Source organism: Amphiura filiformis, chromosome 16, assembly GCF_039555335.1.
Source record: "Amphiura filiformis chromosome 16, Afil_fr2py, whole genome shotgun sequence".
In the NCBI taxonomy this organism is placed as follows: domain Eukaryota; kingdom Metazoa; phylum Echinodermata; class Ophiuroidea; order Amphilepidida; family Amphiuridae; genus Amphiura; species Amphiura filiformis.
This window is the reverse complement of record NC_092643.1, coordinates 59,083,073-59,101,442: the sequence shown is the minus strand read 5'-3', so window position 1 is coordinate 59,101,442 and position 18,370 is coordinate 59,083,073. Positions and strand designations below refer to the sequence as shown.

General features: G+C 37.2%; 1 protein-coding gene across 5 annotated transcripts in view; it reads right to left on the bottom strand.

Annotated features, from left to right (window-relative positions):
- LOC140136274 (uncharacterized) overlaps window positions 1-18,370 on the bottom strand; it is a 67,201-nt gene that overhangs the window by 9,595 nt on the left and 39,236 nt on the right. For 4 of the 5 annotated variants that reach the window (XM_072157996.1, XM_072157997.1, XM_072157998.1 and 1 more), the window contains 2 exons: window positions 1,458-3,373; window positions 213-433 (listed from right to left, as the gene is read on the bottom strand). In XM_072157996.1, the coding sequence (XP_072014097.1) occupies window positions 213-433; window positions 1,458-3,324 (2,088 nt within the window). In that variant the 5' untranslated portion in view covers window positions 3,325-3,373. Of the gene's footprint in view, window positions 1-212; window positions 434-1,457; window positions 3,374-11,637; window positions 11,733-18,370 lie in introns of those variants that run through there. The other variant, XM_072158001.1, reaches the window with a different exon arrangement.

Below are 18,370 nucleotides of genomic sequence, written 5' to 3'. Positions count from 1 at the left end.
GTAGAAATCCATCTTGAAGTGAAAGGTTAACATGACCTAAAGTATCATAGTTGTTCAGAGTTCTAGTCTGCACTGGTGAACACAAATACCTTTAATAGGAAACCTGATGTGCATATGAAAAGTTAAATTATGATTGCGTATATTCACATCAAGCTTGATGCAAGGCAAAAGAACTCCAAACAATTATGACAATATCTTTTAACGATACCAACCTGCTGTGGGACAGCTTGCTGGACAGCTTGTTGCACAAATGACATCGGTTGGTTGATAATCCCAGGTTGCGATGTCATCTGTTGCGCCATGTTTGCCTGCTGTAATATGGCACCCTGCTGAATCACAGCTCCTTGCTGTTGCTGTTGCTGCTGAGGCTGTTGTACTAGCATGCCTGGTTGTTGGATTACTCCACTTTGGAAGATGTTACTTTGTAACATACCTATACAAAAGAAAATGGGGATCACCAAAAGATTAATATGGTTGCAAGTAACGGTATATATTTCTATACCCATTAATTTATTCTGGAAACTCAAGCTCTGTCATGTTTTGATGTCAAACACAGTGCCGTGGGGCTTATAATTGGAAAAAAATGACTTGTAACATCGGGTATTGATATAGAATGGTGTGCACCCAATGGGGCACAGTATCTACGCTAGTTGCGCAACTGGCGTGTGCTTATGTGAATTGACGCAAGTGTAAGTAGGGACTTAGTGAACTAATTCGCTCTACATTTATATCGCTATGTAATTTACTCTATTATCTTATTGATCCTGGTTTGGACGATACATGTACCTCATTGTCACAAGTGCAAAAGCTGCCATGTGTAGATGAATACAATATACTGTGTGTACATTGCCAAATGTTCACAGGGCAGCTATTGCACTTATTCACTTCTGGTACTGAGCAGTCCATATCATCACTTCATTTTGCAATAGCCTAATTGCCTTTATCTGAATCGGCACAAGTTTTAAAAGAACGGGTCCTCAAACAAAACAGGATTCACACAGCAGCAAAGATACCTGCCCACCAAATGTTGGTATAATTATGGTGTCACAAGTTACCGCATCAAAACATCATTATATATGTGTGTTGATTTTTTTACGATACTGAAGGTATGAGAAATTGATTTTGCAGAATTTACGTCAAGTAGACTATCTACATAATAGCAGAGGCTTACGCATCATACACTGGAACAAAGAAATACTCAATTACAATCTAGCGCATGAGATAAAATTAATGGTTAATGGTGATTCACCGCATTTCTTAATATATGTCAATATGCAGGGGAAAAAAGTACCATGCATTGCAAATTAGCACATGTTATTGCGTGCAATCATAGACCCTAGAAAGCATGGATCTTCTTTCCCTAAATATTCTTCACATGTTGTTATTTTCACAACTCAAGGTCCACACTTGAAGTTAAAAAAAAACTTGTAAAATTAACTGCCCAGATTGTGTCTTACCTTGAACAGGCTGCTGCATAATGAACTGCTGTGGCTGTTGCTGTATAATATGCTGTTGCTGCGGAATCTGTCGTATGACCTGCTGTACCGGCTGAGCCTTATAGATCAACCTTGGAGTGTTCTGTATGGAAGCAGCCGGAGACGATTGCCGTTGGGGTTGGTGTTGGGCGCCGGGTGATGCTCGCAGATTTGGTGGAGGTCGGCTCCTTATGGGCAGCAAAGAAGAGGACTGTCGTAAGATCTGCTGATTGGATATTGGAACACTTGAGGTGGTTAGAGGAATGTTTTGCTGACGTGCTATGGCCACTTTGGTCATCTCTTGCACAGGCACTGTGTGGATATCAGGGATTTGTTCCGAAGGAGTACTGCTGGTAGAATGCGTAGGTGGGGTAAGGTTAGAACTGGGATCATCATCGTTCGCCATAGCAACATCATCATCATCATCGCCGCCTATGAATCTGTTCGCTATATCGCAGAAATCTGTAATATCGGATGCGGCATGGATCATGCTCTCAATGTTCACCTCGTTATTACTTTCTTGACTGGAACTTTCTAGCTCGACATCTGCGGCAACCCTATTGATCTGCATGGGCCGACTTGCTTTCCTTCTGTTCTTTCTCGAGCTACTCAAACTCATACTTGGTGAAGACAGCATAGCTGACAGGGGTCTATTCACAATTTGAACAGGCTCGTTAACTCCTTCATTGTTTATAGCATCGTTGCCACTACCCTGGTGTGATAATGGAGGGTTGTGTGAAGTACTGATAACCTGCCGCTGTGGGGGTTCATTTGGGAGAGTTTCATTTGTTGCTGTCCTGCCAGCAGGTCGGGATAGGGCAGCTGCAACAGTTTCTATCATATTAGGCACAATGTTACTACTTTTTTCAACTACTACTATGGCATCTGTAGGTGTAGATGATTCTACCACTTCTTCAACTGGACTAACTGTTTCAGAATCTCCTTCAGTCGGCTTTTGTTGGAGTAATTCATTACCAGTCCTGACCATTTGGTCGGCTGAAGGCTCACAGGCTGCTACTGAGTTCATTGAGACAATTGTTTCTGTTCTTGCAACAGGTTCAACATGTGCAGGAACCACTTCAGTAGGTTCATACCTTATCACTTCAGTAGGTTCAGGCCTTATGACTTCAGTAGGTTCAGTTCTTATTACTTCAGTGGGCTCAGACCTTATCACTTCAGTAGGTTCAGGTCTTATCACTTCAGTAGGTTCAGGTCTTATCACTTCGGTAGGTTCAGGCCTTATCACTTCAGTAGGCTGAAGCCTTGTCAGTTCAGTAGGTTCAGGCCTTATTACTTCAGTAGGTACAGGCCTTATCACTTCAGTAGGTTCAGGCCTTATCACTTCAGTAGGTTCAGGCCTCATTACTGTGGTAGGTTCAGGCCTTATCACTTCAGTAGGTTCAAGTCTTACTTCTTCAGTAGGTTCAGACCTTATCACCTCAGTCCTTATCACTTCAGTAGGCAACTCATTCATTATCACCTCAGTAGGTACACTGCTTATCACCTCAGTAGGTTCACTGCTTATCACCTCAGTAGCTTCAGTCCTAATCACTTGAGTAGGTTCAGTTCTCATCACATCTTGTGATTGATTATTTACAATCAAAGTGTCAGATGACGACACTACACCACTTTCGCCCTCCATCAGTTTCTCTTTGATGGTTACCACATCACCGTTGCTAGGCCCAGTTATTGGAGAACCACCTGCAGGAACCACAGTTGATAGGGAATGAGTGACATCTCCATTTAGGGTAGTGGTGGGTGGCACTGCTACCGCAGCATCATGGTTAGATGATGGTGGTGGTGGTGGAGGTACCACTTCAGCACTCACAGGTCCTGCTACAGGTTCCATTGTCTACTGATGTACTCTTCCATCAAGACCAAATGACAAGGCACACAATCTGGAGTGAATGAAAAAAACAGAAAAAGCCAATGATTATTAAAATATTCCATTTACAATCTTTCATGGGAATAAAACATGCATTTGTCAAGATAATCACATGTGGGGGTAAATTTACTGCATTTAAGTCAAGAGTTGGCAGTTATTTAGACAATAATAAATACCTGCGATCTGTATTAAGGTCATCGTGTGAAATCAGGGGGGTTTGATTTGGGCCACGGTAATTACGCTCCTTCAGAAAAATACTGAGGCCCAACACAAACCTCAATGATTTCACACAATGACCGTAAAACAGATGATGCAAAGTTATTGTCATTCATTACTGCCATTTTACAAATTTGTTTCAACACAACTTTTTGCTTAAAAGACTCTCTTCCGGTCACTGTTTTAATTCGCATTTAATAGGCGGGCTTACCCAAGCTGATTACGCATGCTTGTTTATTTGCGAGATTGAAACAATTACACAATTTGTGGTCAATTGTGAGATATTAATAACCTCCATTTGCATTCACATGTTTACATGTAATAAAATATGATTATATCACATGTATCGCGTATATTCATGAGGTTATGAATACCATTTTGTCTTTGAATCTCATGTTCCAGGCATCAAAATAATAATTGATTTAACATCTATTTATGCCTGTTGCTCTCAAGAACATTCAACAATATTTGTATGACTTTCTTACCACAAATATGATATCAAACTCTGACGCACATTGTCTATACATTGTACACAAGACCAACAGTGCAAAAAAATACACATAAAACGACGCCATCTCTTCCCGCAACAATACTCATCATGATTGTTCCGATTCACTTCCTTGTTGCTACTGGCAACACCACAGTATGGTAGAATAAATAAATCCATACACTTTCAACACGTTGACAGCATCCCCACCCTGTTGCCTCCTCTGAGTTCAGCTGTTATCAAGCGTAATATTTTACAGAAGCAATGCCAGAGAGACGCTGCCTCACCATAATCACATCCACAAGACGACAATCGACACTCAATATTTGTGACGCGGGGGCCGATCAGGGAAAATAAGTTGGATAAGAGCTCAAATAAATCGGGCATAGTTCTTTAATCCTCTTTCGTTTGTACATTTAAGTCTATATAAATGATCTTTGAACGGATGGACGTGTTGGGTGCATCGAACTGTATCAAACTGATGACGGCCCCACTCCTCCCCCGCTATAGTGATTTATGTTAACTCTGACAACTAGTATATTATATCTGACATCAATCGCTTGCTTGCAATGCTTCACGATCTACTTCACTGTACGTCATGCACCCAGCCTGAATACTGAGATTAGTCACCAACCATGTATAGCGCCACCTAGCAAAAACTGATCATTAAAGTAATTACATGTGAATGGTCAATGTAGTTCCGCTATGACCAACTACCATGTGGACTAGACCCCGAATACATAATCTATAGGATTAATAGTAGTGAGATGAAGCATAATGAGTATGCTGTTTCGAGTTTCACGTCCGAAACAAGTACATGTATGCAGTATTTTTGGTTTCTATAGTTTCACAGACACTATTTCTGTCCAATATCTAAGCAAATACGGATTCAATTTTGAAGCAGAATTGACCGAAATGTTCTGTTTACAATGTGAGAATATCCAATTATGAAATTATATGAAATTGAAAATTCAGCTATTCAACCATAGGCCTTCATTCAACTCATTTCACTGATCCAACCACATAAAATAATAATTGTACCATATGGTTAGTATGACCCCTGTTGTGTCTCAACTGTCACACATTTAACCATAACAAAGATATTGGTATAATTTTCTGAGAAATTTCCCACTCATATTGAGAACGTTTTACAACGAGTAAAAAATAAAACATGTTTCTCGTCCCCTAACGCTTCATTTTTTGAGGCTGCTTCAAATTGATTTTTATTTGTTATAAAATTCAGTTATAACTTTTGAAAAAAGATATCTATGAAGTTGAGATGCTTTTCTCGGATATTATTTACTGTTTCCGCTAAAGGGACAAATATGGGTATTTGCACCTGTTTTACAATAAAAAAAATAAACAAGCCCCCTCCTCCTCCTTTTATTCCAAAAACCCGGACGAAAAACATGTTTTTATTTTTACTCGGCCTTATTCATGTTCAGCAAGTAAGCTTTTGAGTTTTGTACGACATACTGTAGGCCCTATACATTGTAGCAGGAATGCAGGATATTATAGCAGTAAATTTGCATTTGCTTTATTCACAGTTTCAAAAAGCTACACACTAAAGCAAGGCTTTTAAATGCATGATTTTGAAATTAGCTATAAAAGCAAGCAAAGAAACTAGCGAAAATGTCTTTTGCTACATGCAGTTTTATTTTGTCCCCCAATCTGGTTCAATTTGCCGATAAAATGTAAACACCGGTGCAGAGTCTGCAGACAAAATTAATAGATAGCTCAAACCCCGGGCTCAAACTCTTGTAGGTCCATGTGTCTATTTTAGATGAAACTGTCAGCAGAAAAAAACAAAATTTTCCTTTGACATGTTTAATCCACATTTACATCTCATCAATGACTAACTAATGGTAAAACGCCTACATGTACTCAGTAATATTGCCCTTCGTAGTCTGTGTTACAAAATATGGCTCAGTTAGTTCTAGGGTTAAAACAATGTAACCTCTTCAATCCATTACGACATTTACACATCTTTATTACCTTTAATAAGTGAACACAACTTCAGTATTTCAACGGGACAATAACAGCAAGTGTATGGTTCAGTGTTTGACAAAATAAAATAGTAATTTTTGCACCCCCACCTGCCACATTCACTTTCTTCAACTGACTCAAATTAAGTGTTAAACATATGTCAGTAACCTATTCACAAAATCTATTCATTTGCTCATATGAAATCGCACAACCATAAGCCGATAATTCATCCAATTTTTCTTTGTACACCAATTTCGGTGTCATGAAATTGGCAGTCCACCAAAGTTCCTAAAGTTGTTGTGAACTTGTGGATAAAATTCTTGCTCATTTTCTCTGGAGTAGAGGACATGCAGTACCAGTCAGTGTCATTTTTGACAGGTTTCAGAAGCCTAATGTATAATCAGTTGTTTTATAACGACTATATATTTTCATTTTCGCCAACTATGTGAATGAAGCAACAGCCGCAAAATTGTTGCCGAGTACACACGTTTGGAATACAAAATACTTGTAAATTGTAATTAAAATAAGTCTGCGAAAATATAAACGTGTATATTCGCTCCATCCAAATATATGCGAACATTTCGGTATGCGAAAATAACCACTTTCACAGTGCCCTAGTCAATCTAGAGAAGGTCCTCCCACATTAGCTTGGAGGTTACCACGTAGAAGGTCAACGACATAGCAACAGTCTATCGGGCATGCTCAGTCACTCAACTTATTGATTACATATGCAAATGAGGTGAACAGAATACAGGTTGAGCCAGCCAGCTGGCTGCCATGCAGGGGCGCTTGCTTGCTCACTAGTCTGGAAACCTTGCTTATACATCCATATAGAGTGAATTAATAACATGGTGTACTGGTACGTGAAAGGTCAACTCGAGCTTCCCGTTTTGGTTAATCACGCCATGTACAATATGGCTTGGTGCACACTGAATATTGCCCTAGTCTGAATACGTATAACACTCAGACAATGGCTTCCTGATAGTCATTTGGTTTTGAAAGTTTTACAGAGACATAATGATAATGATATCAACTTCACGTAAACTAGTTACAGAAAACATATTAGCGCAGAGACGACCATCTGTATATTTCTCGATTGCAAAACTTTTTTTCCTATAGAAACTTTCCTTGGTGTTCCCATAATTAGGTAACTAAATCACACCAAAAAGACGCATATATCATTCAAAATATGGGCAGGATCTGCGGTTCTTAACATCACGTGATGAAATAAATACCTCAATAAACCACTTTTTAAATAAATCTTCCCACCATCTCGCACAATCTATTATAAATAAACCTAAATATGAAACAACTCGTGAAGCATATGAACTTGTATTGCGTATGCATTGCTTGATTCAACATATTAACAGATTCCATTTTAACAAAATAATGCTCCAACTATTCTGCAACCATTTTCCTTTCCTATTATGCCAATTTGGGATTTTTTTCTTTACTTTTTTTTAATTTTCTTGCCTGGGAAAGGGGAGGAAGGAACCTCTACTATTTTAGGTCCACTTCTGTAAGGGGTTAAAATCCCCATACACTTTCTTACACAACGACGACACTTCAGTTTTTAAGAAGACCGATATTCCCATAATTATGTTTTTCAACAACACATTATTTAGGAAAATTTTAACAAATTTAAAACAAGAGATTCGTAAGTTTGGTACATTTATACCTGGTCTCTCCAAAAGACCCTAATTTTTTCTGAGTGCTGTCATTTAATGTCCCCTAGGTTGAGGCTTATATTGTGCCCATTCTAAGGGCATTAATGCTCCCAGTAGCAGGTTTTCAAAAGTGGGGGGGGCATTGGGCTATTTTTCGGAAAAAGAGGTCATTGATATATCAAAAGACAAAAAATGCTACCCATGTTTGCAGCACGGCCCGTCCGGTCATGTGTACCAAGTCCCCCCCCCCCCCCGGTGATTATCGCTGGGTTTTACCTCTGGTGTGGCTGGCATTAGCAGGTTAACGCAAATGAAATATAGATAATAATTAACAAATACAAAAAGATGCACGTCTGGAAATGTCTGAATGCAAATTTATCATATCACTCAGTTTCCCTCCTCAGTAAGTCCTCAGTGATGCGAATGCAGTGTACATAGGGCTGCAAGAACGTTGAACGTTACCACAATGCATGTCGCGGTCATACGGTCATCAAGTAAGCGCATGCATAATTAGCGCAGAAGCGCACTGCAAATCTAATTTCTAATTAGTATAATGATCTAGTAAAGAAAATGCTTGCATGGGTTGGGACAAGCACACTGATTTCGGTTCTGCCAGTACGGGGTACAAAAAATCAAGTAGGTCCGGGCAGGCCCTCTCTACAGGATTTATTTGGGGGGTCAGCAGTGGCTAAAAAGTGGACCTTTTGTAAATTTTTACTTCATAAAATGCTGATTTCAATATTTTTTACAGAAAAAGGTGGACATTTCAAGTATTTGGATTGGCATTTGGGCATCACACTGGATTACTGCAAAATGCTTGGGACTGGGTTGAGTCTGGTTGATATTACTTGGGGAACGTAGGTACGTGGAAGGGTGGAAACAATTTTGCCCTTGCTCTACATGTACCCTTTAAGACAAGATATGAGACAGAACAATAAAAACACCCAGCTTACTTAGCAACCAACACCGTATGAAATTAAAACGCTAGCAAAAATTTCTTCTCATGTTTATGACTCCACTGAGCTAAAGCATTAATGTAATGTCACTTTGATGATGACGAGCTGATTAATGTTTTTGATTGACATTTCGCAAAGAGTTTAAAAATAACCCGTCATAGAAAATGTTATTTAAAATATTGGTGGCCACATACGATTTTGTATACAAATTCCGCCCAAAAATCAATAATAAACATAAAAGGCTACAATTTTAAGAAAGACAGCAACACACAAGCTGACCAACACCAAATGATAATTGCTCGTTTAAATCACCGGACAGGATATCCTCATTGTGTACAATGTACACCTAATTAACAAATGACTAACTACCAACGGTACAACACATGGCGTGATGATAATGACATGGCCGTTGTATGCGCTACTTGGAAGGCCAGACAAAGCACAAGTGACATACTGTCGTTGTTTTCTATCTCGACAATTTTTTGCATATTCAAACAAATTTTTATCACCTATTTCCGTATTTAGTGATTTTCTTCAACATGTATGACACGTTGACGTTATTGATTTCTGATCAGTATTTTATGACGAACGAAGAATATTGTGGTACTAAATTCATTTTCTTATTCAGTATTTTCGTTCTGAAACAATATCTGCCTTTTTGTTTCATAAAAACAATTACAAGAAAAAAATAACATTTTACTTAAAATCACAAGCATGGCTCGACTTGAACAGGGAATATTTTGTTACCGGTTCCATAAAATATACCATAGTATACATAAATATGAAAAAAAAAATAATAATATTCAACCAACTTGTGCATGTTATGCTACATGACAGGGTTTTCCCTATAAATAACCACCCGTGTACGTAACGGTAATGGTATATAACCGTACAACTCTATGACTGTGTACATGGGTCAACGAAACGCATTGCAGTGTACAGACTGCATAATATAACTTCCCAACTAGTAATTGCAAAGTTTGCTTTGCCATGAACTCTTTACTAACTCTACATGTAAATTTTAACGAGGAGATAAGATTAGCTATGACAATAGTGATGGAGGCCTTTTGGTATTCAGTACGTACATACATGTACATAGTGTGTACATACAGTGTAAGGTCATAATGCGACATCATTTGTCGTTAACATTGATTTTGACTTTTGAGTACATGTCTAACAAAAGCGTTCAATTTTTTTTCTGAAACATGAAAATCATTTGCTTGATAAGACACATTTCGCAAGATCCTGTCATAATTATTTACCTTGTATTTTCATGCGGGTTTATTTTCATGACTACTTAAAGACAAGAAATGCACGTCACATAAAAATACAAGCATGATTGACAAATTTAATACACAATTTTTCTGTAGATTTACCTGTAAAGTGCAAACGTGAAGGATCTTGCATCCCCGGTTACACAAAATATATATCTGAGGGGACAGCTTTTGATTTCTGCAAAATATGGCATTTTTTCGCAATTTCTGGCCAACCAGCCCCTAAACCCTCGATTCACCCCTATCCCTGATTGTGTGGAATGGCCATGCCCCTATGAACCTATAAATCCAACTAAAATCCGAGGGATTATCACATCTTAACACATACCGAAACTGAGAACAGAACCGTAAGTAAAAGCTTGATGAACATTATAGCCCAGTAACTGGGAAAGAACAATTGAGTTAACTTTGTTCATCATGAATCCTACATTATATCACTAGCATCCAAATCTAAAAGTGTTGATGAAACTGTTATGTAAACTGTGCATATAGCCTATTTACTGGGTAAGAATATTGAGCACAAATAGAAGTTGGATTTACTCATTAGGTGACTTCTTTTGTTTGCTTGATCATATCACAAGGTTCCATATCTGAAAAGTTTTAAATAACTTCAGCATGTTCTTATGTTGAGAACATAAACACACAAGGGGGGAGGGTAGGATAGTGAAGTGCCTGCAGATCAGAACAAAGTATTCTAATCAAGATATAATTTGATGATTCCTTTTGTTTGCTTGATCATATCATAAAAGTTTCATTTCTGAAAAGTTTCAAGTAACTTCAGTATGTGTGTTGAGAAAATAAACACACAGGGGGGAGGGGAGGATAATGAAGTGAATATGTCAGAACAAAGTAATCTCGAGACGTGAGTCATTCAACTCTATATGACGTATCGCTACCTACCTAAGATGTTTTTCAAGTCTATACGCTACGCAGAGCTGTCATTGGCTAGTGTAGAATCATACGCTATTTTGGGCAACTTGCTGCATACAGCTTAGGGCAGATGCCAGTGAATTTATTTTCATGCACTAAAAATTTCACAAGAATTCTACCTTGAAATTCCATTTCCACAAATGTCTTACATGTATTGGTATGTATTGTATACTATAGTATAGGTATATTGGAAAACCCATTTTAACGAATGAGGTCGTTCGCATTTCCACATGAGGTAGTCAAAAATGAGTCCGTAGATATTAACAAAAATATGTAAAACTAGCTTTTACCTTTGTGAATATGCTTCATAAAAATGAAAACGATATTTCGCACAATTTTCTTGTAAATGCATAAATTTACAAAATATATTTACAACTATAAGTTCATGTGTCAACTTTAAAGTGAAATTACGTAACTACAAAAATAGCGCATATTGTGTCCCTCAAATATGCATGCAGCAAACTCCCTCGTCCATTATTTGCTTCTTGAAAATATTTGACCACAACGTGAGAGTGTGGCATGCTCACAAATATTCGCCATATCAGATTCACTACCAAGCTACACTCTAGTCCCCGAGCTGTAAACACGTATAAACATCATATAACCCATGATCATGTTGATTTCTGATACAAAAATGATAAAGGCAATGCCTAATGCATAAATATATTTCGCTAACAAATAAAAATATCTACACATTTTCGCAAACAAAATATTTCTCGAGACAAAGAATCTACATGCATGTATTGGAAGCATACAATTACCTCGCTTCACTTGTACGGTTTTCTCTCTAATAGCATGGCGCATATGCACTGTACTCCATACGATGTCAGCACAACTGCTGCTGCGTAGCGTCCCTGACTGCATTATGAGTAACGAGCAAGCTTCCAGTTGATTTATTCTCAGCTCATTAACATATGGATCGCAGCCACCGAGGCCTACAGTTCATGGGAAGCCTGCGTGATAATATTAAGCACTGGCAGTCTGCTGATTATGAAATTCACCAAAAGCTGCGCTGGCGCTTTAAAGGGACACTAAGTGCAAAATAATTTTGGTATAGGAACATAACGAGTTAAATGCGTGTAGAATTTAAACGGCAACATTTGCGCACAATTGACTGGTGACAAATATAACCAACAATAAATGTCACGGGAGCTTTATGAGAAATCTGTCATAGCCGCTTTGGTACTTAAAGGAAAACTAGAGAATGGGCAACTCATTCAAAAATATATAATAGCGCTATTGCAATGACTTTTATTACATTTATAACAGCGCAGTTATATTTCCGTAAATAGTGTTCTGACATCAACCGCAAGTATTTTCATGCCTTTATAACCATAAGACCCAGCAGCTAGCTGTTCCATTTGAAAGCCATATACCCCCATAGAAGACATTACCTTTTAATCTCCCACAGACGGGGTGTAGATTTCAAATGGAGTTACCCATTCAGGTAACCCAATTTGAAATTTACACTCCCTATGTGGAAGATTAAGGTCATGTCTTCCACAGGGGGTTATGGATTTTAACTGGAATAGCCCCTTGTCCACAATAAAACAGGTTTTTCTAGGGCTAGAAGTAGAAGTTTGTTACATGCTGCGAGAATATATATTTTCATTGACAAATTTACGAGAACCGTTTTATTCTCGTTCATTTATATAATGTATCGCTCAATTTTTTTCATGAGAATCTTCTTGGATTCTCGCAAATCTACTCAGGAGAACCTTTACGTGAATCAATTCTAAGGATTTTCTCTGATTTCCTTGCCCTACCAAGAACAACAAGACTCAAATTGTTATTTAGTCAGACCTAAGGATTCATAATTTCATATCAAATATTCTAGTCTTCATAATGAAGCCATATTACGTAATACCATAAATAATTTAGTTTAAATTGTTAAATCCTGGGTTTTGTTTTTTTGCTTTGTTGTGTGAAATCAACAGAAAGGTGTAACAAACAAAACCTATTATTTACATTACTCTTATCATTAATGATGATGATAATGGGGAAAACAACGATGATGATGATGATGACGGCAATAATGACGTGATTAAGATGCTCCATCATATTCATACTTCAAATGTGATATACTAATTAGGTTGGCAGGCACCACAGTACCGTGCACTCAGAAAATAACTTTGGGAGCTGATGGTGTATCGGAAAACAGGGGGTCTTTCGCAGCTGAGAATGGACAAAACCAAAGGTCTTTCTTGGCTTTCTGGTTCAAAATCTTCTGAAAAAATCCCCAGAAATTATGAGGAATGTAAGGGTCTTTTGGAGCTGAAATGATCAAAATCAGGGGTCTTTTAGCATGCTCTTTTGGTCAAATTTAGGTCTTTCAGAGCTGTACCGTCCAAAACATGGGTCTTTCCGGGGAGCCTACCAGTATGGTCTTTATGTTAAGTGCCCCCCACCCTACCCCGACTTGAAGTTGATACACACACACTGTTCTTTTTATCCAGTGATACAAAAATCCACTGAGACTGTTACTTTCTAGGAGGCCTGTCGAGTGCAGATCCGTTGGAACACGCTTTTCAATACGGAATAAATGCTAACCTCATTGTGACAACATCCAAGCAGCAAAGTTCATTTTACCATTGAAAAAGTGTTATCCGACAGATCTGCAGTTGACCATTCTGCTAGAGTCTATGGACTGTACAAGAAATTCGCCAGTTAAACAAAGAAAATGTTTACACAGTGAGGCTTGCCCAAAATTAGGCGACTAATTAGCTCTGAAAGGTTTCATGATTGACATTTTCAATTCACACGGTACTGTTTGTACTTCACACATTTTGAACATTATATAATAGGCCCCTATAATCTGAGCATACACAAGTAACGAGCAGCATAATCTCATAAAATCAATGTGATTTTTAGTAATACGTTAGAAGAAAAAAAAAAAAGCTCAATGGTTCATCAATGTGTACCACACAAAAAATCTAGTAAGATTTCACATTTATGCTAAATCAATATTATTGAAAATTATTATTATCAATGTCTAGTGGCTTTCAAAAACAAGGTTCCAATCAATAACCTTTGTTATCCATTATCTTTTATACCAACATGTGGAAAAGGAAGGGTACGTAACGCTATAGCGGAATTTATACCTTGGTATTATTTTTCATGATTGTTACTGTTTTGAGCAGCGTAACTGTTTCCTCATTGCCAGCTTCTAAGAGCTACAAAAATTTTAACGTATGGGGTAATGGATAAAACGTATTTATACGTAATTATAAATTTGTGATTCTAGAGAAAACCACAAAAAACATTGAAAATAAAAACATTGCAAATATGTTCCGCTATAGACTTACACACTACCTGATTATGTAATTTCCTAAACGACCAACAAATGCACGTGATAACTCACAACTTCAAATGATCATAAAAGAAGGAGGACAAGCATTTTTTAGCGACACCATGGTTCTTGTCCATATCAAATGAGAAACTTTGTCAGTTGTCAGAACTTGTCACTTTAAGTGTGCTACAAATTTCTTAATTTTGCTTTTTACCTTGAAAAACTCTTGAAAACATGTACCGTATCAAAAACAAATTTCGTGGGGAAAAAGGAAAAAGGATTATGATTTTTATATGCATTCCTCAACCAAAAGACTAACCAATCTGCTCTCCTTACAATTATGGGATATACCACATTTTTGCACGGTTTGCACCCAAAGACCCCTTCTACTTTATCCCATTTCCAATTTTCAACTGACCTGCCCCTGCAAAGTGGTGCACCCCCTGCACCCCCCCCCCCCCCCCCCGACAAGTGCCTATAGAAGAGTTTACATGTACTTACTGAAAATTATAATTATAAACCCATCATTTTTGGAATTGGTCAATTATTGATCAAATTGTACTTTTTGCGATGTTGAGTTTACTGACCATGACGAAATCATCACGTATGTTATTCAAAGGTCATTTGTCGTGCCATTATATAGCAGATGTTAGTAACTTGGTATTTATGTATACGATACATGTTTGCCCCAGAAATATGCACATATTTTTAGCATGGATGTACATGTATGTATACTACGGTATAATACATTATATTTAATTAATATTAATTATGATAATACCCAGGACAGTGGGGACTGGTCACTAATACAGCAACATTTACATGGCTAGCCAACATGAAATACTGCGACACACTCTATTTTTTGTAGCAAGTTTATATTCACACATTTTATCGTCTGGCATAACGACTTCTTGAAAAATTGATTTAGCGGCAGTTTAATTTCATGAAATAAGACTTCCAAAATATTTTGAAATTAAAACACTATGAAAATTATGTTTTGAAGCATGTGTGTATATGTACACTCCCTTTATCCAGCCACCAGAATCTTCAAACTGTATAGCGGAGCTATTTGCAGTTAATTATAGATATGTGACTTAAAAAACACCCAGAATAGTTTACCTCGAGCACCAAAAAATATCCTGTTATGCAGTAGCAAACATGGAAACTTGTATCAAACTCTTTCCATATTCATAAAAGTTGCAAATTGTTATTATATTACATGTACAGACATGGTAATTTTATACATTTACAGATTAAAGCATAAATTTGCGTTTAATCCTGTTATGATAATACAAAAATTCTAGCGCAATACTGAAATTAGAAAGAATCTCAAAGCGCACACAAATATAATAATTTCTAAGGGAATTAAATTGGAATGTACATAAATCGCGAGTATAGTTCACGCACAGACAAAATCCATCACACTAAAAAACATCAATTTTTTAGTGAAACTACTTGGCGTGTCAGAGTTAACGCTCGAATGGGTGGAGCCCGTTGAGTACACAGAATTTTGTCGTTGCTGCTGCCGTATTACTAGAGCTAGCATTTATTCTTTGTTCATGGCGCAGCTGCTGAGAATTTCACAACCAAACATAATTTGCTTGAAAAAAAAAATTTAATTAATGCTGTAAATGAAATAGTTTCACATCATTATAATACATTTAATTACGAAAAAAAATTCTTTGCTTTACAACTTTTGGTCCACATTACATTATAAAGAGAAAATTAAACGGCGAAGTGTTGCTGTGCAACATTGTACCTACTCATATTTATCTAAGGATAGTAATGTATTTTAGCGAAAATGACATCATTTTCATACGGCAATTGCTTATATACCATTGACTCTGGAACTCTGGAACTAAACCTGTTGTTGTTGAATGACCAATAATATAATAAAAAATTTTATTAATTGTCATCTTTCCCTATATTCATTTGTACAGTAATGCAAGATACCGTACAGAATTTTAATTCTGGCCATATAAAAGAAGTACTTTCAATAAAAAATGTTGACTGGTTATACACCTATACATATGAGCCTGAAGGGTTAATAATTATTTGTTTGTATGTATATGAACATGTTTAAGTACCAACAGTTATATAGTTCCCAGTTATATAGTTTCCTGTTCCGTTAATGGAGTGGGGGTGGGGTTCAAATTAGGCTATGCATCCAAAAATTACGCTTGAAATATGAATAAGACAAAAATTAAATGTTTGGTCCCATGCAAGCCCGTATGCTAGGGTGGGGGTGCATAAGTATAAAAAATTGCCCCCGGAAAAAAGTCCACTTTTTCAAAATCTGCTTCTCCCCCTCCCCCAAAAGAAAAATTTCTGCGTACCAGCCTGGTCGCATGCTAGCTTTTCTGATACTATAACAGATTTCAAATTAGACCAAATATATAATTTCTTATGTAGTCTGAGTTCAACAAGAAGTTCGTCAAATGATTTGCGACATTTTAAGTAGGTATTCAACTGATTCTACTGATAACCCCTTTTTGGGCTCCACTTTAACCTAACAAAAATCAATTAAATGATAATAAAGAGCTTTCAAATTTGACTTAATTTCTTAGTTGAACAAGTTCATCAAATAATTTGCAAAATTACAAGTACCAGGTATCAAAATTCATCAAATGATTTGCGACATTTGAAATATCCAAATTATGAGTTTACTGATATGTTGGGCCCCACGTTAACCGGAATAAAATCTACACGTACATGGAAGTTATTCCAAAACAGATCAAATAAAGCATTTCTTAGTTGAACAAGAAGTTCATGAAACAAGTTGCGACACTTCAGGTATCCAAATTATTTTATTACACAAACCCTTTTTCGGCCCCACCCTAACCTTAACTCAAATCTAGAAGCCATACAATAATCATTCTTGAGCGCTTAATGCTGACCCTCACACCTTAATGATAATGGGTATCCGTATTCTACAGTAATGACACAATTTCTCTACATATCAGTCACTAATTATCAACCAAACTTTTATAGAGTATGACCAAAACGTAAAATCGCAATATCCTCTTTTCCAACAAGACTGGAACAAAGACCACTACATAATAACTAAATTTACTGTGACTCCTATGCACAATACATATGCTATCAAAACTCACCAACTTAGTTCAGTTTCAAACATTTCATCCAGACCGCTACCTCATACAACAACCGGTCACTTCACCGCCAACATTCTCGCTAGATACGGAAAAATATGGCTTTTTCGCAGCTGAAAATGTAGTAAAATCGCTTGAAAGCGGCGACGAAAAAAGCAGCCCAGCACAACACACCTAGTAGCTGCATTACGCACTGAGCTGCAGTACAGTCAGCCTGTTCTAACATGCAGGAAATTGCCTAGGCTGCGAACAGCGTCATCTGAAAAATCCTTTACGACTAGCTCCTATGAGCTACATCCTTTGCCTTTAAAGGAACCTCTAAAATTTTTATAACATGAAAATTGACAGAATTTGGGTGTAGACATATAGTAATTGAAACAATTCCTCGCCATTTTAAAGTCTCCCGTTTTTATTTCAAATATCAACTGCTTATACACTCTTTGTACACAACATTGTACTGACACGTGTAGCTGTGTCCATCATATAAATTCATCAGATCTGCTTGTAACATGTATAAACCACAGTGATCACCTTATTTTCTTTTTAATTCTCTGATTCGCTGTGTTTTGTGCGATAATTTTAACCTGAAGCACATGATATTTATTCTGTAGCATATTACAAAACGGCAAAACTAATGTTGAATGTATTTATTTGTTTCCATAACATTATGTAACTATACAGCTTTGACAGCTCAATGGTCAGAAGTTAAAACCAGAATAACTTTGCACAAGTCTAAATTTTCTGTTTAATACCACACCTATATTAGTGCTTAATCTTATTAACAGTCACTTGTTTTCTCCGTTAAATATTTTCTGATAGACGCAAATACGCGACATCCCTTTTAAAAATATTGTCAGGTCAAACACAGCAGAAGCAGTAGTGCCGAGTCAACGACAGAATCGCGATGAGTCATAACGAGTGAATCCAATACATGTATATTGAGGTTGGGAGTGGGGAAGGTAGGCAATATGGCGGCGGACGTATGATGAAATGACTGTCATGCGTTATTTTCTGTAGTGACTTGCTTACTTATAACCTCACTGACTAAACGCTTTTGGATGGTGACATAAAACGTGTTTAAAAACTAGAACGGGT